Genomic DNA, 26078 nt, shown 5'->3' with positions numbered 1-26078 from the left:
GACTGGAAAAGGTCAGTTTTCATTCCACCTCCAAAGAAAGGCAATGCCAAAGAATGTTCAAACTATTGCACAGTTGCACTCATCTCACACACAAGCAAAGTAATGCTCAAAATTCTCCAGACCAGGCTTCAACAGTATATGAACCGTGAAATGCCAGATAGTCAAGCTGGATTTAGAAAAGGCAGAGGAACCAGAGGTCAAATTGCCAACATCCGTTGGATCATCAAAAAAGAAAGAGAGTTTCAGAAAAACATCTACTTCTGCTTTATTTGCTATGCCAAAGCCTTTGACTGTGTGGATCATAACATACTGTGGAAAACTCTTAAAGAAATGGGAATACCAGACCACCTGACCTGCCTCCTGAGAAATCTGTATACAGGTCAAGAAGCAACAGTTAGAACTGGACATGGAACAAGACTGGTTCCAAATCGGGAAAGGAGTACATCAAGGCTGTATATTGTCAGCCTGCTTATTTAACTTGTATGCGAAAGTTAAACATCATGAGAAACGTTGGGCTGGATGAAGCACAAGCTGGAATCAAGATTGCCGGGAGAAATATCAATAACGTCAGATATGTAGATGACACCACCCTTATGGCAGGAAGCAAAGAAGAACTAAAGAGCCTCTTGATGAAAGTGAAAGAGGAGAGTGAAAAAGTTAGCTTAAAACTCAACATTCAGAAAACTAAGATCATGGCATCTGGTCCCATCACTTCATGGCAAATAGATGGAAAAACAATGGAAACAGTGACAGACTTTATTTTTTGGGGGTCCAAAATCACTGCAGATGGTGACTACAGCCATGAAATTAAAAGACGCTTGCTCCTTAGAAGAAAAGCTATGACTAACGTAGATAGCATTATTAAAAAGCAGACATAACTTTGCCAGTAAAGGTCCATCTAGTCAAAGCTATGGTTTTTCCAGTGGTCACATATGGATGTGAGAGTTGGACTATAGAGGAAGCTGAGTACCGAAGAATTGATGCTTTTGAACCGTGTGGTGTTGGAGTGGGAAAGATTGAAGGCGGGAGGCGAAGGGGACGACAGAGGATGAGATGGTTGGATGGCATCACCGACTCGATGGACATGAGTTTGGGTAAACTCCGGGAGTTGGTGATGGACAGGGAAGCCTGGTGTGCTGCGGTTCATGGGGTTGCAAAGAGTCGGAGATGACTGAGTGATTGAACTGAACTGAACTGAGCAAGGACAGAAAAAGCCTGGGCCAGTTTAGGTTAGGTTCCCTAGGAAGAGATTCTGTGATGGAGGTTTGCATGGGGGAAGTTTACTGAAAAGTGCTTTTAGGATCAAAGTTGTTGGGGCATAAAAGATAGGCAAGAGTTGAACTGAGTGGTGGAGTCCCAGGAAAGGCATCAGATGGTCCCGTGGGGAGCTCTGGAGCCAAGATGGCCCTTCCGATTCCTCCCACCTGGAGATGAGGGGGCTGGACCTTAAACACTCACCATGTAGCGAGTGACTGGATAAAGGGTGCCCTGGGAGGGGGCCTGACTATGGCCCGACCACCTTCAGTCCAGGGTGGGGCTCAGTTTTGAGCTGTGTGGCAGCTGTCTCTCCAGGCTGCTGGGGAATGACTGCCTCAGTCTGGAATAGAGATCTGCGTGGTTAACCACAGCTTCCACTAAAATCTGCCTAGTTTTTGATTAATCTGGGAGAGCTAATAGGTTGTCCAAACAATTCAAGTTGATAGCAATTAAAAAAAAATTACATTCATGACTAGTAGTTTAGACTTCACCTTCAGACAGGACCTGCACTGGTGTCTCTCTCTCCACACACCACTTGTGTGGCTTTGAATGTTGTTTAACTTCTAAGACTAAATTCTTTGGAATGTGGATAACTACTACCTCTTGAGGTTGCTAGGAGGATTAATAAGCACTGTTATTTTTCAGAGCTCCTTTTTTTCTTGGTCTTAAATTTAAGTTGGCTTCAATACAAATGAGAATTTCATTGTATTTCTGCTTTTCCAACTAGACTGTCTAAGTCACTCAGTCATGTCTGACTCTTTGCGACCCCATGGCCTATACAGTCCATGGAATTCTCCAGGCCAGAATACAGGAGTGGGTAACGTTTCCCTTCTCCAGGGGATCTTCTCAGGGATCAAACCCAGGTCTCCCACATTGCAGGCAGATTCTTTACAAGCTGAGCCACAAGGGAAGCCCAAGAATACTGGAATGGATAACCTATCTCTTCTCTAGCAGATCTTCCTGACCCAGGAATCGAACCAGGGTCTCCTGCATTACAGGCAGATTCTTCACCAACTGAGCTATCAGGGAAGCCCCCAATCACCACTTAGGAATCTCAAAAAACTTACATGAAATGTTGAAAGAATAGCTGTCACTTTGCTGCACACAGGAACAACTCCCATTCATCTTCTGATCAATGGCACTGAATCTAAGCTTGTCTCTGGGACACCTTTGATTCTGAATTCAACAACTATCTAGTGAGCACATCTAAGGAATGACAAGGCACTCACTGGAGCAGTCAGCAAACTACAGCCCATAGGATAAATTAAGTTTGCAGCCTGCTTCTGTACGGTCCAGGAGCTAATTACTTTTGTTTTTAAAGGGTTGCTTGCAGGGAAGGAAAAACAGTATGCAATAGAGACAGGTGGCAGTCTATGACCTGGCCCTTGATAGAAGATGGTGACTCTTGGCCTTGACACGTAACAGTGAACAGGTGAAAGAAAACCAAAAACTTGGTAAGCACTATGAAGAAACAAAGGTCTGAGTTAGAAAATAGACAGGTGACTTCACTTTAGATAGATATGGCAAAGGCCATCTCAGAAAGTAACCTGGAAAGTGGAAACCCGCAGGTGAGGAGGAACCAACCACGTGAGTACTCGTGGAAGGCTGATGGAAGCAGAAGGAAGAGCATGATAAAAAAGTGCCGAGGCTGGGAAGGGCCTCGGTGTCTGAGGTCTGAGCACAGTGAAGGCGGAGGAGGGCAGATAATGCAGAGCCTTGGACGCCGTGGGAAAAAGTTTGTTTGGATTTTGTTCTGTATTATTCTTTGTGCCAAAAGGAAATTGCTGATCTGATTGCCATGTGGAAAAAGGATGCAAGTGACATGGGGAAGTGGGAAAGTTGCATTTCCTAAGTTCCACGATGATGCCAGTGTTCTGCCAGTGGCCTGGCCTGCCTACACCTCATCTCACTTTTTTATGCAGAAGGCTGGTTAAAGTGGGATGGATTTGGGACTTTGATTCATTTCTCTTAAGGTTTACAGACAGAATAGATAGGTTCAACGCTTAACAAAAACGGTAGTGATTCTTCTATCTTAACTCCATATTCCCCTGCCCTGAGTCTCATGGTCTGGTGTCCTCCTCCTACCTCTCTGGTTATCTAAAAATCTTCTATCCCAAACAGATGTTTGACTCCAAAATTAGCTTGATTTGATGGAACATTTGCAAAATTGTACAATCAGTGCTTCTTTGAGTAAAATGAAGCCAGTCCCATAACAGATAAAAGACAACTTCTTAGAGGGTGGCTTCAGTCCAAAGGAATCCCAAAATAATAGAATTCTGGAGTGTAGCTCATTATGTGTGGGGAGATACTTTGGGGGAAGTAAATATGCTTGTTTAGCCCGGATCTACTGACAGGTTAGGCCATCTGCGGAGAAGGCGCGAGCAGACAGGCTTGTTAGGCGGGGGCGCTGTGGCTGCACCTCTGTTTCCCAGGGCCTCCACCACGGCTGTGGGAGGTGCACGCCAGCCTTGAGCTGCAGCCCTGGGTGTGGCGCTCAGGGCCCGGGTCCTCACTCCCACCTCTCTGTGAGGGCCCCCCCTTTCAGGGACTCCACCCCAGCCACCAGGGAGCCCTCAGTGATGAGGACACCCAGGGCATTGTGTTGGAGGGGTTTCTTCAGTACTACTGAAAATATAATCAGGGAAGATTAAAAATTATCCGGAACTCCCCTCTCTCTTCATCTCTCTGCCCCTCCTTGGAAAAGAGGCCTGAGAGCCTCTCAGTGGAAATGACACTTAATTGGGGGAATGGATTGAGATTTATGCCTAATTTTCATAAACAAAATTTTTTATGCACATGTTAACTTTTTAAGATTTAAACACGTATTGTTTACATAATTATTTAAATAAAGGGAATACTTGTACAGCCTGGTATCACACTTTTCCTAAATATAACTTGATGCCTTAGTTATTTCTAATGTGTTAATAAAATTTACTTGGCTGTAGTTTCTTCTCTGAATCTTATTTTTTTTTCAAATATTGTTTTCCAGAGAAGAAACGGGTCTAAAGATAGCCTGATTGAAGAAAAATCTCAGACATCTACAAGCAATATGGCTGGAAAACACACAGCAAAAACAATAAAAACTATCCAAGCTTCACGCCTCAAGATAGAGACTTAATCCCAGTGAAGGGCTTGGGATGGGGGTGGGAAGGGTATGTGTGCCACCTTTACTTTTAAACTGTGAATTATAATTATTGAAATATCTTGGACCTGCAGAAGTGTTTCTTCAGAAGAAAATCATTAAGGTTTAATTACAGTATATTTGTGCCTAAGGGCCTTTTTATTTGGTAACTGGAAAGATGGTAGTCTTATAAAGCCTTTTTCATTTGATGCCGTTTACCTTCCTGGAAACTCCCAAGTATCTTGTCTGCCACAACCAAGACCAGAGGCTTCAGATCAAAGTTCTGGAATCGTGGACTGTGGCCAGGTAGCTATGCAGCAGTACACTAAGGGGGATGAAGATTCTTCCCTAGTCTGGGTAGATCTCTGCCTGTGCACAAATGCATGACTGAGGGATCACTTTCACACTGCAGATATTTTTATTCACGTTAATGTTCTTTGTAATACTGTATTTTGTGGCATTAAGTTTCACTGGTAATTTGCAAATGTTAAAAAAAAGTGCTGCTTTTAATTTCTGGTGTCCTTGTCTTGTTATGTGAGGATTTTACTTCACCTCAGCTTATACACTCATGACCTTCAACCTGAAAGGTCTGCCTGGCTAACTCTTCCAAAGCACTATTTCAGACCTTTCCTCTTGGCAGATGAACGCAGTCTACAGGGAAGACATACTCCTACAGGATCTTTCATCTCCCCCCGACACAAAGGACAAACCTCGTCGTGGCTGCCATCAACCCATGTCCTTCCTTTTCTCCTGTCACTCTACCTATGGTCTGGAGCCCGGCTCCTTCAGCCTTCCCATCCCTTCTGCCTCATGTATTCAACAGATTCAACCTCTGCCTGTCAGCTAGACTACCATCCAAAGACAGCCAAATCTCACCACCAGACCCTTTTCAGCTACCACTTTGTTCTCTCCCATTTCATGATTCTGGAAAGGATTCTTGGTAGCCAGTGTGCTCAACTCATCTCCTAATGTGCCATCTCAAATACGGATTCTTCCCCACTGTTCCACTAAAGCAGACCTCAGACATTACCTTCATGTCACCAAATCCCAAGCTTAACTTTCAGGCTGTGCTCCATTATTTTTACTTTAATGCATTTCCCATTGCTCCTGCCATTCTGTCCTTTCCAGCTCCCCCTACTCTACCACATCGGCAATTGAGCCTCTTAAATCTAGACCCTCATGGATCACACTTACTCCTGTGGCCAAATTTCATTCATATAGCTTAGACTACAGGCTTCTCTGGTGGCTCAGACAGTAAAAGCATCTGCCTACAATGCGGGACCCGAGTTTGATTCCTGGGTTGGGAAGATCTGCTGGAGAAAGGAAAGGCTACTCACTCCAATATTCTGATCTGGAGAATTTCATGAACTGTATAGGCCACAGGTCACAGAGTTGGACAAGAGTGAGCGACTTTCACTTTCTTTCAGACTACAGACCAGTGTAGTACCAAGGAGTCACTTAAGATTTCTAAGGCGATTCAAATAGACTAGCTCAAAAAGCTACTCCTCCAGCTCATCTGTGAATGTACAAGACTACACACCTAGCAATCATTACAGACACATCCTTCATTACTAACTCCTGTCTGCTGTAAGTTTCAACGATCCCTCTTCCCTAACTTTACCACCGCCCTTATCCAAGGTGGTCATCTCTGGCATAGACAGAGTATGGCATACAGTAGTAGCCTCCAGTTGGCCCACAGCACTGCTTTTCTTGCAGACGTACATTTCCATCATGGCTTTCTCATGCTTTCAACAGAGCCTTACGTGATCTGCCCCCTTTTATCTTTCAGTGAAAGAATGTTATGTTCTAGCAGTTAAATCATAACACACATACCTCCAAGAAGAACATTATTTTATTTACAGTCCCACTGCTTTATATGTACATTTATGGGCTGTCCAAAAGCACTATTTTTTAAAAGCAATCCTGGAAATTTTAAATACTCTAAGCAGCTCCTGAAGATCAAGTTGTCAAATTCCTCACCAAGGACAGCCTAAAAGAAAAAATAAGGCACTCCATTTGACAAGTGAACATTTACTTCAAGACTTATAAACTCAGTACATACTTCTTTCCTGCATTAAGTCATGCACTTCTGGACTTCATACATCAACATAAAACATGCTTGAGATCTGGCCAAGTGGTCTTTAAAATTTTAGCTGCTACACATAAAATCATGTAAAGATTTCATGATAAATGGCATGAGGGTATCCCATTTGCACTTAACAATCTGTTTACAGCAGTACTAATATTAATGAACAATTAACAATTTTAAACTAATACCCACCAGAGAAGGACCCCTGATCTAGAAAGATAAAATTCACGTTACTGTTAACTGCTGTTATGACAACAACTATCAATAATTCAAAACTATCACCCTACCTTAGGTCATCTTTGCACTTCCAAATAGTTAAGTATTCGGTTGGCAGTCTATGCTTCCAGCGTCCATCTTTCACCTGAACAAAAATTAAAGCCGGTTAAAAGAAAGGTACACTTAACTTGGCAGAATCAAAACCACATGTGTAAATAATATGAGTATATGTTACTTACGCAGCTCCTACACCGAAGATATCAAATACAAGGGTAGGAAAATAAGCTGCGCAAGTGTTTGGTTTACGCCTTTTTTGACACCACATCCACTAGTTTCCAAAAGTGAATGGGCAACACAAAGGCGGTAAGAAAACCGCGTAAGGAATGCTGCGTGGCGCCGAGGTGCTAACCCTTCACTGTTCTGAGGGCAACTAAGCCCAGTTCTACATTTTCGTCTCCGACTCAGAATCTAACTGGGTAAGGAACGCTTAATTACTCTATTAGATGACTAAAACATTAAAATCTCGAGGCAACTGATCCTTTCTGTAAGAACATGAAAACTCACCTGCAAGGATGGTGATACTCATTTCCGCCAAATTCTGCACCATGACATAGTTATCAAGATCTACACCTGAAATGGCACTCTCGCGTGGACCTGATTTCACACCACGACATGGTCGGCATACGTGCTGTACACGGTGAAGCCTTTCCCTTTCACACGCACAAAATCCCCGCATTAGAAACTCCCTGACACACAGTCGATAAACTCAAAAGCCCCCACCCCCATCGCCCCGTCTCCTAGCATGGAAAAGCAGACTCGGGGCCGCTTGGAGCCTCCTGAGGTCTCAACAACGTGGCGGAGGCCAAAGCAGGCCGCTGCCCTCTACGCGTTCAGGTCCCGGGAGCATCTTGCCCGGTCCGGTCTCGGCAGCAGCCTCCCAAGACTCGGGGAAGCCGCATGGTCCTGCCCGGCGCCCCGGCCCTCAGAGGCCTGGCTGCGGGACGACCCGAGTCACGCGAAGCTCCAGCAAACGACCGTCGCCTCCGAGAGCCGAGGCCAGAAAGGCTGCGCCGCCTTCCCACAATGCTTTTCTACGACTGGAAGGACCCACTGCTAGAAGCGTGCGGGGAGGGCAGACTGCACCATCGACACCCGCGCCCTCGCGAGACGCCGCCGTGTGGCCGGAGGGCGAATTGCCCAGTGATGGGCAGAGGGGCGGGGCGGCACCGGCAGAGTTGTGAGGGGCGCGGCTTCTCAGCCCGCGCGCCGGAGGAGTCCGGCGAGCAGTTCCTTCTGCGGGAGGGGAGGTTTTTCTTCCAGTGTGGATACTCAGCCACCCCTCCTCCCGGTGTCAAGAGCACACGGTCTGCGCTGAGCTGCGGCTGTAGTCCAGAGGACCGGAGGCCTCGTGTTCTGAGGGAGGAGAGACAGCTCACCGTCTCCAGCTGAGGAAGAGTAAGGTCGTTAATTCCAGAAATATTTATTGAATATATACTGTGCTACATGCTCTGTTCTAAATGCCTGAGAGCCAGGTGTGAATGAGACAGAGTTCCTGTCTCACATTCTGTTTCTGTGAGAAAGACACGAAACAGGTAACGTGCATCCCGTAAGTAAGTTCCTCAGTGTAAGTGCCAAGACGGAAACAAAGGAGGCGAAAATGTGATAGAGCCGCGCAGTCCGGCGGGAATCGAGTGCGAACCACGAATGTCGTCTTAAATTTTAGAAATGCACGTTAAAAGGAACAAGTTAAATTCAGAGTTGCAACCGGTGCTAAGTATGATCATTTAAACATGCAGTTACTATACAATTATTAATGATATACATTGCATTCTTTTGTTCCGACGAAGGCTTCGAAATCCAGGGTATATATTTCTAGTACATTTCAATTCAGACGAGTCACTTTTCTGGTGCTTAGAAGCAGGCCCTGGTCAGCGAGGCTGGAGTCGTCGGAGGAGCGCAGGCTGGCATCAGATGCGGCGGAAGAGACAGGCGGGAACAAACCATATAGGGCTTTGTACCTGTGGTAAGGGGTTGGGATTTTATGCTGAAATTTAAAATTGATTTTTAGCACTGAAGGAAAGTGGAGGCGGTTCACTGGTTTCTTGCTGACAGCCGTAACTTCCGGAGGGATGGAGACTGTAGTGATTTGGACTATGTGGTTTCCTCGCACCTCAAGTCCTAGCAGAGAAGCGCCAGAGACTACAGCCCAGCACCTTTCTTTGTTTCTTTGAAGCTTATTGCAGGAAGAAAGAGAGGGGGAGGGAGGGAGAGAAAACAGGAAGGAGGGAGGGAAGGAAGGAATGAAAGGAAAAGAGGAAAGAGAGAAGTGAGGACAGGAAAAAAAAAATAACAGAGAAAGAGGGAAGAGAAGAAGGAAAGGAAGGAAGGAGAAAAGAAAAGGATAATTTAATGCCTGTAGTCCGGTGGTCATCCCACACGGACTAGCCTGAATGATAACATCACCATTGGGACAACAGGGGCAGGGACCATGCAGAAGTAAACGTGTAGTGACCATAAAAAGGTAAATAAATCTAAGACCTTCATTAGGAAGTCTGGGGAGAGAGAGGTTGGAGAAAGAGAAGGTCTCCTCAAAGAGTGTTATTTGAAGACTCTGAAGGGTACAGTTTGGGGATTATGGCATATTTCAACCTTGCCTTCCTGCTAGGGAAAGTCAGTGAGAGGATATTTCTTTGGGCTGGAGGAGCCAGCCGACCCAGGTTTCTGTCCAGCTCTTTGACTTTTGGCTTCTCTGATGGGCAGACGGTAAAGAGTCTTCCTGCTGTGCGGGAGACCCAGGTTGAATCCCTGGGTCAGGAAGATTCCCCTGGAGGAAGAAATGGGAACCCACTCCAGTATTCTTGCCTGGAAAATCGCATGGATGGAGGAGCCTGGCAGGCTACAGTCCGTGGGGGTTGCAAAGAGTCGGACACAGCTAAGCGACTTGACTTTCTTTCTTTCTTTGACTTTTGTGCTTTTGGGTAAGTGACCACCTCTCTAAGCCCAGGGTTCTATTTTATGGATAATACCTTTGCCTGTGGACCACATGCGCGCATGTATGCCTGCTCCGTTGCTCAGTCATGTCCGACTCTTTGTGACCCCATGGGCCCACCAGAGGAGCCCACCAGGCTCCTCTGTCTATGAATTTGTCCAGGCAAGAATTCTGGAGTGGGTTGCCATTTCCTCCTCAAGGGGCTCTTCCTGACTCAGGGACTGAACCCACATCTCTCGTGTCTCCTGCACTGCAGGCAGACTCCACCGCTGCACCACCTGGGAAGCCCAGGTACCACATCGTGGTTGTTCAGTCGTGTCCAACTCTGCAACCCCACGGACTGCAGCCTGCAAGGCGTCCCTGTCCTTCACCATGTCCCAGAGTTTGCTATGTACCACATAGATGAAAGATTTAAGCAAGGTTTGTTGAATCAGTTAACACTGTACAGTACATAGTGACACCCAATTAATGACTCTGATGAGCTATATTCTCCTTGTTTACTGCCATCCCACGTATGGAAACTTACTGGGTTGACGTCTTAAGGAAGGGGGGTACAATGCTGCTATTTTTCTTTTATTGTCTTGACATTTTGTTCCCACCTCATTCTTTCTCATCAGTCCCTTGTAAATCATCCCTAAACCCTGGATGGTTCAAGAATAGAAGGCATTTGTTTCCATTACTGGATTAATGTTAGTGTCGGGAAATTAATTCTAAATTCTTCATCTTCCCGTCTGCTTTGACCTCACATAGCCTAGGAAGGAAAGCTTGATAATTCAGCCATCGCAAGCAGAAAGGACGTGAGAAAAAGATAGGGGATATTTCCTACGCTGTTGGAGTGGAGGCATTATGGAAAGATGTACAAGCTACCTAGAGTGTTAATGCAAGCGTGGAACAAACTCAGTTTCCTTGTTCTGATTGGTAGGCAGAATAATGGTCCCTCAAAGGTGTCCACATCCTAATTCCCAGAACCCGTGAATATGTTCCATTATGTAGTAAAAAGGGGGCTTTGCAGATGTGATTAATATGAGGTATCCCGCAATGAGGAAATAAAAAATGCAGAGAAAAAAAGTCAGAGAAATGTGGCCGAAGAGAAGGCAGGAGAAGGACTCAACCTTCCATTGCTAGCTTTGAAGATGGAGGAGGAAGATCTTTGAAGCCAAAGAGTATGGACAGCATCTAGAATCTGGGAATGGCCCTCATCTGACAGCCAGCAAGCAAACACGGACCTCCTGTCTACAACTGTATGGACTGAATCTGCCGACCACCTGAGTGTGCATGAAAGCAGATTCTCCTCTGGAGTCTCCAGAAAAGAACATAGCCGTGCTGATGCCTTGATTTTAGTCCACTGAAGCTCATGCCAGACTTCTTACCTACAGAGCTGTGATAATAAATTTGTGTTGTTTGAAGCTGCTAGATTTGTATTAATTTGTTATGGTGGCAAGAGAAAACTAATAAACCCTGTAAGGGTGGAGAGTGAGAAGTGGTCTGTTTTTCTTCCCCTGCTCCTTGTCCTGCTTCAATTTTCGCATCAGGAACACAGCAAAATGTTGCAGATAAGCTATGCACATTTCATTGTGAAGTGCTTAATCCATATAGGATTGACATTTTCTTTATGTTGGGAGCTAGGGATCTGATAGAAAATCCAATAGATATTAAATTATTTGAATACTAAATTTAAAATCATTTGTGATTTTCTTGGATTTTCTCTTTAAACAATCATATTATCTATGGAAGTGTTTTTCCTTTCTGCTTACACTGTGTGTGTGTGTGTGTGTGTGTGTGTGTGTGTGTGTGTGTGTGTTCATGCCCAGACTGGGACATGAAGGATATTGTTGACTAGAATGATAATAGACGTCCTTGTCTTGTTCACAGCTTTAAAGGAATGCTCGTAAAGTTTCAGCATGTATGTACGACATGTATGACATTTTATGCATTTTATCATTTATTGGGTTAGAGAAGTGTCTTATTTTTAGTTTGCTAATAGTTTTTTTTAATATATCATGAGCGGATGTTGAATTTTATTCAATGTTTTTTTCTGCCTCTATTGAGAGGAACACATGGTTTTTTCTTATAATGTGTTAATGAGGTGAATTGTGTGAATACATTTGCTAGTGTTGAACCAGCCTTACATTTCTGGGAGAAACCAAACTTGTCATTTCAAAAACTGTTCTGTTTAGAATTACTGCATTTATGTTTATGGACAAAAGGGGATTGTGTTTACCTTTCTCATACTGTCTTTGGTAGTTTTTTCATTTGTCTGTGTATTTAGATATCTGCATATTTATTTTTGGCTGTGCTGGGTCTTCGCTGATGTGCGTGGGCTTTTCTCCAGTAGCGACAAGCAGGGGCTACCTGTATCTGCGGTGCTCGGGCTCCTTGCTGTGGTGGCTTCTCCTGGCTCCGGGTTTACAGGCTTCAGTAGTCGTGGCACGGGGATTTAGTTGCTCTGTGTCATGTGGGACCTTCCCAGACCAGGGGTTGAACTGGTGTTTCCTGCAATGTAAGGCAGATTCTTGACCACTGGACGACCAGGAAAGCCCCTCTTTGATAGTTTTGGTTAGAATTGTACAGATTGTTTGGGGCTTCCCTGGTGGCTCAGATGGTAAAGCGTCTGCCTGCAGTGCGGGAGACCCGGGTTCGATCCCTAGGTCGGGAAGATCTCCTGGAGGAGGAAATGGCAACCCACTGAGGAGCCTGGTAGGCTACTGTCCATGGGGTCGCAAAGAGTCGGACATGACTGAGCGACCTCACTCGCTCATACACATAGTTACTTCTTCTTCTTGTTGGGCTCAGTCGCTCAGTCATGTCCGACTCTTCGCAGTCCCACGGGCTGTAGCCCGCCAGGCTCCTTTGTCCATGGAATTTCCCAGGCAAGACTGCTGGGGCAGATTGCCCTTTCCTACTCCAGGGGGTTTTCCCAGGCTGGGAATCGAACCCTTGACTCTTGCATTGGCTGGTGGATTCTTTACCATTACTCTACCTGGGAAGCTCCTAGATATCTACTTAATATTAGTAACTTGTCTCTGAACAAATTACAGATATTCTATGCAAAAACATTTACTGGGAGCCTATTTCCCTTTGTTTTTAATGGTAAAATTATAATGAGTTAGTTCTTAACCCAAACTAGTTTTAAAAATGTAACTAAAATATATTAAAGAAACCTCTATTAAATAAAAAACTGTAACAGTAGGCTGTAGCATCCATAATATTCCTTCCTGATCACCAGCCTATATAGTTATGAACAAATAGTTGCTTTGTCAGCAGTAACATAATCTCTTTTATTGTTACTGCTTTTCTGCTTGGTTTGCTTCTTTCTCCGTTAATCTTTAACATTTCCTCAGCTTTTTTGGTTCTCAGAATACAAAACTAGGGAGGAAAAAGGCAATAGGAAATATGAAAGGCACTGTAGAAATGTGGCAGAAAATGACTCACAGTGAGAGTGGTACGGTACTTTAGTGCTTCTTCCATCACCAATGGCATCTGTATGGAGTATCCCTTTCATTAAAATTCAGTATGCCTTGTGATTTGCTGAAAGATGAAGCTGGGAACATTTTTGCAGTTGTGTTTGTGATGCTACTCAGGGCATTCCCCATACCTTTGTTGTTATTGGTAAAAATGTGTTTTGGGTCCTAAATATAATATTTCTGTATAAATAGTTGAAGTTTTTTCAGTTTTTAGGATTTATTTTTAACTGGAGGGTAATGGCTTTACAATGTTGTAAATGTTGGTTTCTGCCATTCCACATGAACCAGCCATGAGCACACATGTGACCCCTCCCTCTCGAATCTCCATCATAGCACCCCCCTGCCCCCGTCCCACCCTCTAGGTTGTCACAGAGCACAGGATTGAGCACCTGTGTTTCGCTGTTGTGATTCGGCCTTCCCACGGGCCCTCCGTTTTGTCTATGGTGATGTTTATGTCTCAGCGCCACTCTCTGTTCGTCCCACCCTCTCCCTCCCCTGCTGTGTCCACAAGTCTGCTCTCTGTTCCGCCCTGCAGAGAGGTTTATCAGTACCATTGTTCTAGCTTCCATCTATATGCGTTAATACACGATATTTATTTTTTTCTCTGACTTCACTCTTTTGTTGTTTTGTATGATATATGTGTTGTATGATGCTGGACTATTAAATACAAGAGTTAATTTATTGGGAAACCATTAATCAGGAAAATGTTCTGTGGAATATGCCTATACAGTACTGGCTTTATAAAATTACTTGGAGACTTTTTCCTCTTTTTGTCTTCTCTGAAGAATTTAATATAAAGTCTGCATTTTTTTAAGTAAAAAATAAACCTCACTTTAAGAATTATCTGCATCTAGAATTTTCTTTGTAGGAAGATTTCAAACTACTAAATCTTTAATGTTTGAATTATTTCTTTAATAATTAAGATAAATTATTTATTTATAAAATATTTGTAAAAATAAAAAAGAAACTAAAGAATAGTTTCTTTAATGATTGAACCATTCAAGTTTTATCTTCTTTAGTCAGTTTTGTTAAGTCATCCTTCTGAGGAATGTATTCATTCCACCTCCATTCCACCGCATTTTGAAATTTGTTGATCCAGGAAGCATAGAGAGTCCCAAACAAAATCAAATGAAGGATGATTACACCAGGACACATTTTTAATTAAAATGGCAAAAAGTAACGATAAAGAGAAGATATTAAAAGCAGCAAGGGAAAAGCAACAAGTTACATACAAGGGAACTCACCTAAAGCTCTAGATGACTTCAGCAGAGACTCTGCAGGCCAGAAGGGAGTGCTACAATATATTTTTATGTGATGAAAGGGGAAAACCTTCAACCAAGAGTACTCTACCCAGCAAAGCTTACGTTCACATTTGATGGAGACATGAAAAATTCCAAGGATAAGCAGAAGCTTACAGAATTCAGCACCACCAAACCAGCTTTACAAGAAATGATGAAGGGGTTTCTCTAAGGGAAAAACCAAAGTCCAAAACTAGAAACACAATTGTTGCAATAGGAAAAATAGGTAAAGGCAAATATACCATAAACATAGTTAACCAACTATGTGAAAAACTCATAGGGAGATTAAAATACAAGTAGTAAAATCATCTAATCCACAATGAATAGTTAAGGGATACACAACCAAAAAGTTGTGAGATATGATGTCAAAAACAGTAATTGTAGGGGAAGGGGGGTAAAAATGAAGTCAGCCCTTGGATATCTGTTAAATTAGAAGTTACCCCTCAGATCATTGTTACCAAACTATGCAAATAGGCCTCTTTTCAGAAAGACTGGGCAGGTTTCAGCCTGCTGCTTCTGTGCTGGGCCTGGAGGGTTAGCCGTGCTAAATCCAAGTGAGCCCTTTAGGGACTTTTAGAGCCCTGTGGCCTTGTGGGGCTCAGGGATGCAAGTCCCACTGGTTTTCAAAACTAGATGTTTTGGGTACTCATCTCTCAGGTGGAGGTCTTAAAAGTTGGAGCAGCAGATTGGAAGTCTCAATCCTTTACTCCTTAGGGAGAAGCTGGAAGGTGTGAGTTCCCTCCTGTTTAGGGTTGCTGCACCAGGGCTGGGATTATGGCAAGATTGTTTCTTAGCTTCTACTTGGTTTGGTGTGGGTTTTTTCTCATTTGCCCAGTGAATAGGAGTCTGGTATTTTCTGGATTTTCTTCAGAGGAAATTGTCTTGTGTCCAGCTGTTGATTCAGTGTCTCTGGGAGGTTGAGGTGAGGAGCCTCTTACACTGGCGTTTTGAGCCAGATCCTGAGACTGTTTCTGATGTCAATTATTAGAAATTATTTTTCTAGCATTTCTCTTTGGTTCTTTTTCAGAGATCTAGGTTACTTATGATATCTTTTGTTCCTTTTTTATGTACCCCATTTTATTTCTCAAAAATATATGTGAGATTTATATTTAAATATAAATACACTCATTTGATATTCTCAAGGTCAGAAATTAAAGTTGTCTGTTTCAACTCACTGTCATATGTTATATATTTTCTTATAGGTTGTGTTTTTTTTTTAAACTGTAAGCATATGTTCTTTGGAAACTAAGCTGTGGTAATCTTTTGGGTGTGTTCCTCTAGAAAAGATTTATGTGTGGTGTTGCTGGGCATTTGGGGTACTTTTATCTGGGCTTCCCTGCTGGCTCCGTTGGTAAAGAATCCACCTACAATGCAGGAGACCTGGGTTGGGAAGATCCCTTGGAGTAGGAAATGGCAACCCACTCTGGTATTCTTGCCTGGGAACTCCCATGGACAGAGGAGCCTGACAGGCCCCAGTCCACAGGGTCATAGGAGTCGGACGTGACTTAGCGACTAAGCCACTGCTGCCCGGGAGGCCCTGTCAGACCGTCCCACCCACTGCACACAGCATCGGCTGCGCGCTCCCCTGCACCAGGGAGAGCTGGTGCTGGTCATCTTCTTGGGAAACGTTTCCCCCGTTTATCCTTCTTAATAAAAAGTGGGATAACTGTCTCCACTATTTCTCTCTGTAGGGTGATTCACTCCCTACACCCTGTCCCATTCACTTACTATATGGGTGGGTAGTTCTGTTTCCCGCTTGCTCAGACCTTATGTCCTGTCTCCTAACTTCCAACTGATCCTGTGAAGAGTAAGCTGTAAGCCACCAGGGATAGGTCGGTAGATGTCCCAGGCACATACCAGCTCCAGAAGTTACTTTGGATTCATGCTATCTTTTATGTGTGGCCTCTGAGGTCTTCCCTTATTTTTCAGCCAACTCAGCCGTGCATTTAGAAAGATATTTTAAAATATTTTATCCAGCATTTTTAATTTTTGGAACTAGGGGACTTCTCTGCATATCTCCTGCCACATTGCAGGCACAGAAGAGTTTGCATTTCTTCATCAATTTGATCCTTGAAAAGCCATCCAGCTTAAGCGTGTCAGAAGGCTTATCACTAATCCTGCTTTTTCTACTAACAACCTATCTGTAAAGGTAATAACTCTTCCCAAAATAATTTATAATTTAGAGCAATTCTCACAGAGTCTCTTTATTAAAGTAACTTGGCTAAATTTTTTGGCAACTTCACAAAATTATTCTGAAGGTCATTTAGAGCAAGAAACTGATGAGAATAGCCAGAAAAATTTAGAAAAAGAAGAGTAATGATGGAGGGCTAACTCCTTATCTAATTCTAAATATTAATATATATTCCGATATTAAATATTACAACATTCTCAACTTCATAAGATAATTAAGGGTTTGGCACAGGCACTCATAAACATTCATTCTGTATGTTAAATTTTAATCTATCCTAAAGCAGACGTCACAAATCGGCAGAGATGGGAGAGCCTTAACCCACGCGTGTCACCGACAGGAGTGATTTGTCATTTGGGAAGTAAAAAGAATATTACCTGATATAAATCAAAATAAGTCCTGTATAGTTTAAAGAATTAAATGGGAAAAAAACAAATAATAGAAAGGCTAAGTGAATATATTTGTTTGGCTGAAGAGAGGACTTCCTGAGCTTAGCATATGGCTGCTTCTGGAGGAACCTGATTGCGGCGAGTAGTGGCGTATAGACGTCCCTCACTTTCTGACCAGGAGAGAGTGTTACCTTTCAAAATAGTAATCTTTATTTTAAAAGTAAATGGAAGGAGTAAGAAGATAATTTTGGTTTGGCAAAATTTAAAGCTCTTTATCTTACATAATTAAGGACTTCCCCAATGGATCAGTGGATAAAGAACCCGCCTGCCAGTGCAGGAGACGTAAGGGATATGAGTTTGATCCCTTGGTTGGGCAGATCCCCTGGAGGAGGGCACGAAAACGCACTCCAGTATTTTTGCCTGCAGAATCCCATTGACTAAGGAGCCTAGCGGGCTACAGTCCAAAGGGTCGCAAAGAGTCAGACACGACTGAGCAACTAAGCATGCACACACATCTTAAATATTAAAGGGAAAATTCCTTGTATCTATGGGCCAAATTTCTTATAATAGATGTACTTTAACAGATATAATACTTAATAAAGTATTCATATTAATCCATATAAATGCTGATAACCCAGTAGGGCCAAAACCAGGAAGAGATGTTTCACAAAAGAGAAGCATGAATTCTGAAACATATCGAGAAGTGTTAATACCTTAAGGAGTTTTTTTGAAAAATATTTTTGTAACCCTATTCATTTGTATAAATGTAAACTAAATTTCCAGTTTTATTTTCTTATATTCATTTTTTTGACTAAAAGCTAGGTATGTCTATGTTTAGAGAAGCTTTGTCTCTTTCACTTTGTTCTTATTTTAGGGTGTGATTGGGCCTAACTTTTTTTCCTGGCAGATTTTTTATTTTTAATTTACTGATCATTTTGCTTACTGTGTTCAAATGATGTGTTTGAATAAGATGTGGTTCATCTTAACTTGGTTACCAGAGCCTTTATGTGAAATCTCTTCTGCATCACCATTTTAGAGAGCTTACAGAAATATTTTGTTTGTCAATAAGAGTGATGCTGCAAGTAGTAGTATTCCGCCGCTCAGAACAGTCCAATTCTTCGTGGCCCCATAGCCTGTAGTCCACCCAGCCTCCCCTGCCCATGGAATTTTGCAGGCAAGAATATTGGAGTGGGTTGGTATTTCCTACTCCAGGGGATGTCCCCACACCATGATCGAACCTGTGACTCTTGCATCTCCTGCATCGGCAGGTGGATTCTTTAGGACTAGCACCACCTGGGAAGTCTCATGATACTGCAGAGAGACTGGTAAATGAATGCTACTTCAAGAAATTCCTTAAGCAAGCCTGACATTAGTACAGGCAGTAGACCGCCAGGTGGCAGTACAAGCCAAGCACAGAAGCTTCTCTGTGCTTTACACACGCATTCTCAGTTGTTACACTTTAACTGGCATGAAATTAGCAATCAAATATCCTCATTGGAGTAGAATCACCCTCTTCTCCAGGTGTTTTTTAAAACCTGGGTTTTTATACAAGTTTTTCGGAGGTGATACTTCGATGTTTTTAAAAAATATCTGGTCACGTTGCATAGAAAAACCTGTTTTAACATGCTACTTTGAGTAGTTCAAAAGACCATCTTATGTATTCCAGTCTGGACACAAATGAAACACCTTTCAGTGGTAAAATTCCCTGTGCCACAGAAATGTATGTCCTAAGCCAACAAGGAAGATAAAGCTGGTGCTTTTAGTCAGGCTTCAGACTGCCAGGAAATATACATAGCAATTGGAGTTGAATTATTAATAGATACTTCTTTTGTCGGTTAGACAGCTCAGTCTGTCTTAATTTTTTTAAGTCAGGTATGACTTGGTTGCAGTGCTTAGTCACTTTCTGGAAATAAATAGTTGCTAGATAAAAATAGGATTTTTTATTTTTATAACTAAATATATGTGGCATGTGTTTCATATCCATACATTTACAAGGGTATCCTTAGGAACATCTGTTTCCAGATTAGTAACTTTCCTCTTTGGTGGTGCTAGAGTCTTTCTTTGGTGTAGCAGACAGCATTGGAAGGTCCTCCATGAGACAGGTGCTCCTGAGAGGCACAGGACAGTTCCAACAGCACAGACCCCCAAACCTGGGTTTCTAATGAGTGGCTTTAGTTGTATTAATGTTAATGTTTGTTTTAGCCACTGAAAGAGAATTCTGAGCTGCTCGATTAGAGATTTGAAGCCTCACAGCTGAATAAATTAAATCCCTGAGTACTGAGGCTCAGCTTGAAATTGATCACACAGACCCTCAGTTAGGAATCTATGAAACATCATGGCGAGCCCAGGAGGAGCTGAATGATAGGAAGAGTTTGAGGGTTCTGATCCTTCAAACTTTAAAAAAGGTAAGAAGTAATTTCAGTAAACTCTGGTCTATAATAACTAGCATGGTTACAATTCCATAATGTACTAATAAGTGATTGGTGTGAGTCCTTAAAAGCTGCATCACTTGCTTATGAGAAGAGTTTAACACCCATCACAGTGAAATTTCTTTTTTTAGTAAGGCATCCAGACCTCGAGAGCTGGGGTGAAGAACCTAGCAACCTGAATTTAAACAAGACACAGCTAAGTCCCTTATTATGTTCCTCTGTCATTGTGTACATTGATAAGTAATTTAATAGCCACCAAGGGGATGTTGTTTAATAGGTTGATGTCCAATGGAGGGATGTTTCTAGGAATGCCCTTGGCCTTTTCCTTTAATCTTTTTTATTGTTGGTCTGTATGAAGATGTTGAAGGCACCCTTATAAAATTTGAGATGATATGAAGTTAAAGAGGATAAATTAAATAGTCAGACAGAATCCTAAAATCTTAGGCTTGTTGAACTTGCTGAGTGTTAAAAGAATGATTTTGAAGAGAATATATGTAAAGTCCACTACTTATGCCCTAAAATCAACAGCATGTATATGGAATAAGTCATAACTTAGCTTTAGTATGCCTAGAAAAGACAAAAGGGAATTTGCTGGCAGTGAATATAATATAAATCCATTTGTACCATGGCAATCAGCAGTGTAAATGTAAACTTAGGTTTTATTAATCAAAAAGTGCTATGGCAAAGCAGAGATGTTCCCTCTTCCCTAGGCTGCACCATCCTGTCTTCAGTTCTAGGTGCTGTCCCTCAGGTGGGTCATAGGCAGGCTTGGGACTGTTGGGGAAGAAGACCAGCCAGGTAACCGGAACAGCAGAGGCTGTGTTATAAAGGACGTGGCTGAAGGAACTGGGGGCTAGAAGGTGCAGCCTCAGAAGATGGAGTGATGCTGGCTCCACGTGTTTGAAAGTCCGCCCCGTGAGAGGGGGATTAGACGTGTTCTGAGTGATCCCAAGGGATCAAATTAAAATCAAGGGTGGAAACCCTGGAGAGGCAGTTTTGAGTTTCATATAATGACTTTCGAATGGTTGAAAGCAAGCCCAGGTGGGAACAAACTGTTGAAGAGATGGTGATTTCTTCATCATGAGGCTGTTCAAGCATGGATGGATAAGAACTTAGAAACATCTTAGCAACTGGTAGACAGTTAAATGCATTTAAAAATCCCTTCCGAGGTGGTCCAATGGTTGAGACTCCACATTCCCAATGTAGGGGGCACGGGTTTGATCCCTGGTCAAGAAACTAACATCCTGCATGCCATATGGTATGACCTTAAAAAAACATTCCTTTCAATTCTGAGAGTTTATGGTTATTTTCTTAATGCGTATTTTCTTAAGCTAAGAAAAGGCATCTTTAAAAGATTGAGCAATATTAATTTATCCCAATAATCCTAATATCTGTTATTTTTTCTTTTTAATGTCTTTAGTCAGCAGAGACAGTATCAGAATTTTAAATGTGACTTTTATTCCTGTTGTCTCAGAGATATGGTCAAAACCCCAATGGCAAGATAAACACAGTAGGTGCCAAGTACTTCCACATCCTAAAGAAATCACCTGAGCAGATTGTATTATATGGTTGGGCAACCAGTTCAGCCTGTATTAGCCCATTGCTAACCTCTAGGGTTGGAGCTTAAGCACTGGTGATGAAAACTGTTAAGAGTCATTGGCATGCTGTATAATACCCGTCCCCACCCTGAGGAACTGCTGGGAGAACCTGGTATGTGTGGAAGTTTGGGAGACTCAAGGACAGTGACGCTAAGAGAGACCGCAGCTGGGGGTGCCCCTGCCTGCAGCGGCTCAGACGAGAGCGATTTTGTGGAAGCAGCTCCACCATCAGGCAGCAGGTGTGGCAAAGGTGCCTGTTCATTTTAAAAGGTTGCCCGGAGGGTGCACTGCCAGCAACAGAGGGCTGGTGGGGGAGACGGACCAGAAGTCAGTGAGAAGAGATTCGCTGCCTAGAGAGCCAGGCCACTAGGTTCAAAGCCGGGCTCTGCTGCTTGTTTGCTGTGTGATCATCGGCAGAGGTGGAGCAAGGAAGGTAAAAGAACCTAAGCCCATGCACCTGCCTGCCCAAGTCTTAGGAAGATGGGAGCCAATTTACATCAGAGAAGATTTTGGAATTTGGACAGTAAATGAAAGAGGCTTTTAAAATACCCAAGTAAGACCATTCTTGCAACTTAGATAAGAGAACTGTGGGACCTTCCTAAGTTCCCATTCAACGGGAGCAAAGGAGTCCAGAAAGCAGGTGTGAAGAGAGTGGAAAAGAGGATAAAGCTGTTCTCTGTGTGCATCTTGAACAGACCAGCTTAATAAAGAGGTGAGCTGGCTACAGCAATGACTGGAAATGCCAGCTAGATTCTCGGTGTGGTTTTGTCACCAAATAGCAGTGTTAATAACAGGTCACCCTATGTCTCTGGGTCCTAAATTTCTTCATCTGTAGAAGATCTCCAGTTCCTTTTAGCTTTGTAGTGCTGTTTCCATTTTATTTCACAACCAAGGTTTGGTGTCTGTGTATCTATCTATCTAATTTAGTATTTATAAATACTTATTTATATCCAGAAGTTTTTCCAGAGAAGATTTAATTGACTGAACTTTGATGTTTTTCCCTATTGGCCTGCTGACTGCATTTTGTGCCTAAATGTAGTGGTGAGATTATCTTCTGTGTATCTGGTTTGTCCAGTAGCTTTCCTCTCTGTTAAGCTTAGTGTAGATAAACTGTAGTAAGATATGGCACTGTGAGCACAGGCATTTTAAGCGTCTTACCCATATTAATTCTGCTGATTCAGTATACCTGTGATTTTTACATTTTATAGATGAAAAGGCACAGGCGAACTACATTCAAGGAAGTAAAAGGAATGGTCAATTAAATGCAATTAAAAATTAAAGAATTCCTCAGATCTCTTGGAATTGATGAGATAGTTCTGCATTTTCTTACTCATGTGTGCAGAAAAACTAGGCTTAGTTTGTCCTTGAATTTTAAGTGTTTTCAGAGCACAGCTGCTGTCTAAGGTAATGTAATTATCTGTAAATTCCTGTCAGAGTCTCTGACATGCCCCGAAAAGGGTTGGCACAAACAAATCATTTCTCTAACTGGTTGGGCTATTTAAAATTATACAGTAAGGTGTACATTTCAGTTCAAATGAAAATGAGACACTGATTAGAACATCATAAAGTAGTCAGAATGAGTGGGCAACATACATCTTAATCTACTCAGTTCTTTGCTGGAATTCCTAATGCCAACGATTGCCCCATTTATGGCACTGAAGTCTGTAACCTGAAATGTCTTTGCTGTTTGTGTCCAGTTTAGATTTAAGTGATTGCTGACTTTTCTTCTGTATCCACAATCCTTTGATTCAGCTCACAAGAGACATCATCTTTAAATCCTAGGTATAAATTCAGCCATGGCAGCTTAAGCCTCTAAAATCTCAGTATTTAGAGCATCAAAAACCCTGTAAGAAAGCCATGAGAATATTTGTCTGTTGCTGAGAGAGAATGGAAAGTTAAGTATAATAGAGTACCTTTCTTTAAAAAATACATGTATGTTCATTTGATTTCCTTTTTGTTCCCTCATAGTCAACAAGAGTCCAAAATGCAGTACTTGGGTGCAGTCTCAAAAACAAAAGAATGATCTCTATTCATTTCCAAGGCAAACCATTCAATTATCACAGTAATCCAAGTCTTTTCCCCAGCCAGTAATGTGGAAGAAGCTGAAGTTGAATGGTTCTAAGACCTGCAAGACCTTCTAGAACTAACACTCAAAAAAGATGTCCTTTTCACTATAGGAGACTGGAATACAAAACTAGGAAGTCAGGAGATGCTGATACCTGGAGAAACAGGCAAATCTGGCCTTGGAGTACAGAATGAAGCAGAGCAAAGGCTAACAGAGTTTTCCCAAGAGAGTGCACTGGTCATAGCAACATTCTTGTTGGTCACTTCCAACAACAAAAGTGACAACTCTACACATGGGCATCACCAGTCAACACCGAAATCAGATTGATTATATTCTTTGCAGCCAAAGATGGAGAAGCTCTATATACTCAGCAAAAGCAAGACCAGGAGCTGACTCTGGCTCAGATCATGAACTCCTTATTGCCAAATTCAGAATTAAGTTGAAGAAAGTAGGGAAAACCACTAGACCGTTCAGGTATGACCTAAATCAAATCCCTTACAATTATACAGTGAAAGTGACAAATAGATTCAAAGGATTAGACCTGATAGATAGGGTGCCTGAAGAACTATGGATGGAGGTTTGTGATATTGTACAGGAGGCAGTGATCAAAACCAACCCCAAGAAGAAGAAATGCAAAAAGGCAAAATGGTTGTCTGAGGAGGCCTTACAAATAGCAGAGAAAAGACGAGACGTGAAAGGCAAAGGAGAAAAGGAAAGATATACCCATTTGAATGCAGAGTTCCAAGGAATAGCAAAGAGAGATAAGAAAGCCTTCCTCAGAGATCAATGCAAAGAAGTAGAGGAAAACAAAAGAATGGGATAGACTAAAGATCTCTTCAAGAAAATTAAGATACTAAGAAAAAAAGATACTAAGGGAACATTTCATGCAAAGATGGGCACAGTAAAGGACCAAAATGGTATGGACCTAACAGAAGCAGAAAATATTAAGAAGAGGTGGCAGGAATACACAGAAGAACCATACAAAAAAGATCTTCATGACCTAGATAAGCACAATGGTGTGATCACTCACCTAGAGCCCGACATCCTGGAATGAGAAGTCAAGTGAGCCTTAGGAAGCATCACTATGGACAAAGTTAGTGGAGGCGATGGAATTCTAGCTGAGCTGGTTCACATCCTAAAAGAGGATGCTGTGAAAGTGCTGCACTCAATGTGCCAGCAAATTTGGATAACTCAGCAGTGGCCACAGGACTGAAGAAGGTTAGTTTTCATTCTAGTCCCAAAGAAGTGCAGTGCCAAAGAATGTTCAAATTATCGCACAATTGCACTCATCTCACACGCTAGCAAAGTAATGCTCAAAATTGTCCAAGCCAGGCTTCAACAGTATGTGAACCAAGAACTTCCAGATGTTCAAGCTGGATTTAGAAAAGGCAGGGGAACCAGAGATCAAATTGCCAACAGCTGTTGGATCATAGATAAAGCAAGAGAATTCCAGAAAAACATCTACTTCTGCTTCACTGGCTATGTTAAAGCCTTTGACTGTGTGGATCACAACAAACTGGAAAGTTCTTCAAGAGATGGGAATACCAGACCACCTTCTCTGCCTCTTGAGAAATCTGTATGCAGGTCAAGAAGCAACAGTAGGACCTGGACATGGAACAACAGAATTGTTGCAAATTGGGAAAGGAGTATGTTAAAGTTGTATATTGTCACCTTGCTTATTTAACATATATGCAGAGTACATAATGAGAAATGCCAGGCTGGATGAAGCACAAGCTGGAATCAGGATTTCAGGAGAAATATCAGTAACCTCGGATATGCAGATGACACCACCCTTATTGCAGAAAGTGAAGAGGAACTAAAAGAGCCTCTTGATTAAAGTGAAAAAGGAGAGTGAAGAAGTTGGCTTAAAACTCAACATTCAAAAAACTAAGATCATGGCATCCGGTCCCATCACTTCTTGGCAAATAGATGGGGAAACAGTGGAAACATTTGATAGACTTTATTTTCTTGGGCTCTAGATTCTCTGCAGATGGTGACTGCAGCCATGAAATTAGAAGATGCTTGTTCCTTGGAAGAAAAGCTATGACCAACCTAGACAGCATATTAAAAAGCAGAGACATCAATTTGCTGACAAAGGTCCGTTTAGTCAAAGGTATGGTTTTTCCAGTAGTCATGTATGTATGTCAGAGTTGGACCGTAAAGTAATCTGGGTGCCAAAGAATTGATGCTTTTGAACTGTGGTGTTGGAAAAGACTCTTGAGAGTCCCTTGGACAGCAAGGAGGTGAAATCAGTCCTAAAAATTCATTGGAAGGACTGATGCTGAAGCTGATACTCTAAACTTTGGCCATTAGATGCAAAGAACCGACTCGCTGGAAAAGACCCTGATGTTGGGAAAGATTGAGGGCAGAAGGAGAATGGGATGACAGAATCGATGGTTGGATGGCATCACTGACTTGATGGACATGAATTTGTGCAACCTCCAGGAGTTGGTGATGGACAGGAAAACCTGGTGTGCTACAGTCCATGGGGTCGCAAAGAGTCGGACACAACTGAGCAACTGAACTGAACTGAGCTGATGTTCCCAGAACTGCTCCATATTTGTGGTGGTTAAGGGATTGTAAAGAGTGATTGTATATAGAGAAGTAAGAGCACTGAATTCTATTTATGAGGTCAGATTATCTTCTTTCTGCCTTATTAGACTATGGCCTCCAAGTCTAAAGATGTAGTTCAGTGATAATGTGGGACAATGGTATATGTAATAAATTGGAGGATAGCAGTACTATTGCAGGCTTCTGGCACTATTACTTTTGCAACCCAGCATATTTCCTCTCCTTTCCTACTTCTGTAGTGCAGATTCTACTTCCTGTCTTCGTATAGGGATCAGCACAAGAACTAATAGAGTCTTAGAGCTTCATTCACCTGTCTATGTGGTTGGTTCAGATATGACGCATGACCCAAACAAGGCCAACGAGAGCCCTTGTCTAGGAGACTGTCCTATAATGCAGTCAATAAG

At 42.4% G+C, this 26078-nt stretch overlaps 1 protein-coding gene, 1 non-coding gene and 1 pseudogene across 5 annotated transcripts in view; 1 reads left to right on the top strand and 2 right to left on the bottom strand.

Annotated features, from left to right (window-relative positions):
- EPB41L4A (erythrocyte membrane protein band 4.1 like 4A) overlaps window positions 1-4888 on the top strand; it is a 267439-nt gene extending 262551 nt beyond the window's left edge. For all 4 annotated transcript variants that reach the window (XM_043920178.1, XM_043920176.1, XM_043920177.1 and 1 more), the window contains one exon: window positions 4247-4888. In XM_043920178.1, coding sequence (XP_043776113.1) covers window positions 4247-4375 — 129 coding nt within the window. In that variant the 3' untranslated portion in view covers window positions 4376-4888. The remainder of the gene's footprint in view (window positions 1-4246) is intronic.
- Window positions 4889-6212: 1324 nt separating this feature from the next.
- Window positions 6213-9972, bottom strand: LOC122705875 (annotated as a pseudogene).
- On the bottom strand, window positions 6910-7046 carry LOC122706034. Its single transcript, XR_006344289.1, has one exon. It is a non-coding gene; the product is annotated as a small nucleolar RNA SNORA13 (small nucleolar RNA).
- Window positions 9973-26078: the final 16106 nt, after the last annotated feature.

The sequence above is a fragment of the Cervus elaphus genome, chromosome 12 (genome assembly GCF_910594005.1).
Source record: "Cervus elaphus chromosome 12, mCerEla1.1, whole genome shotgun sequence".
Classification (NCBI taxonomy): domain Eukaryota; kingdom Metazoa; phylum Chordata; class Mammalia; order Artiodactyla; family Cervidae; genus Cervus; species Cervus elaphus.
Note: the sequence above shows the minus strand (reverse complement) of the source record. Positions and strands in the feature narration are given on the sequence as shown.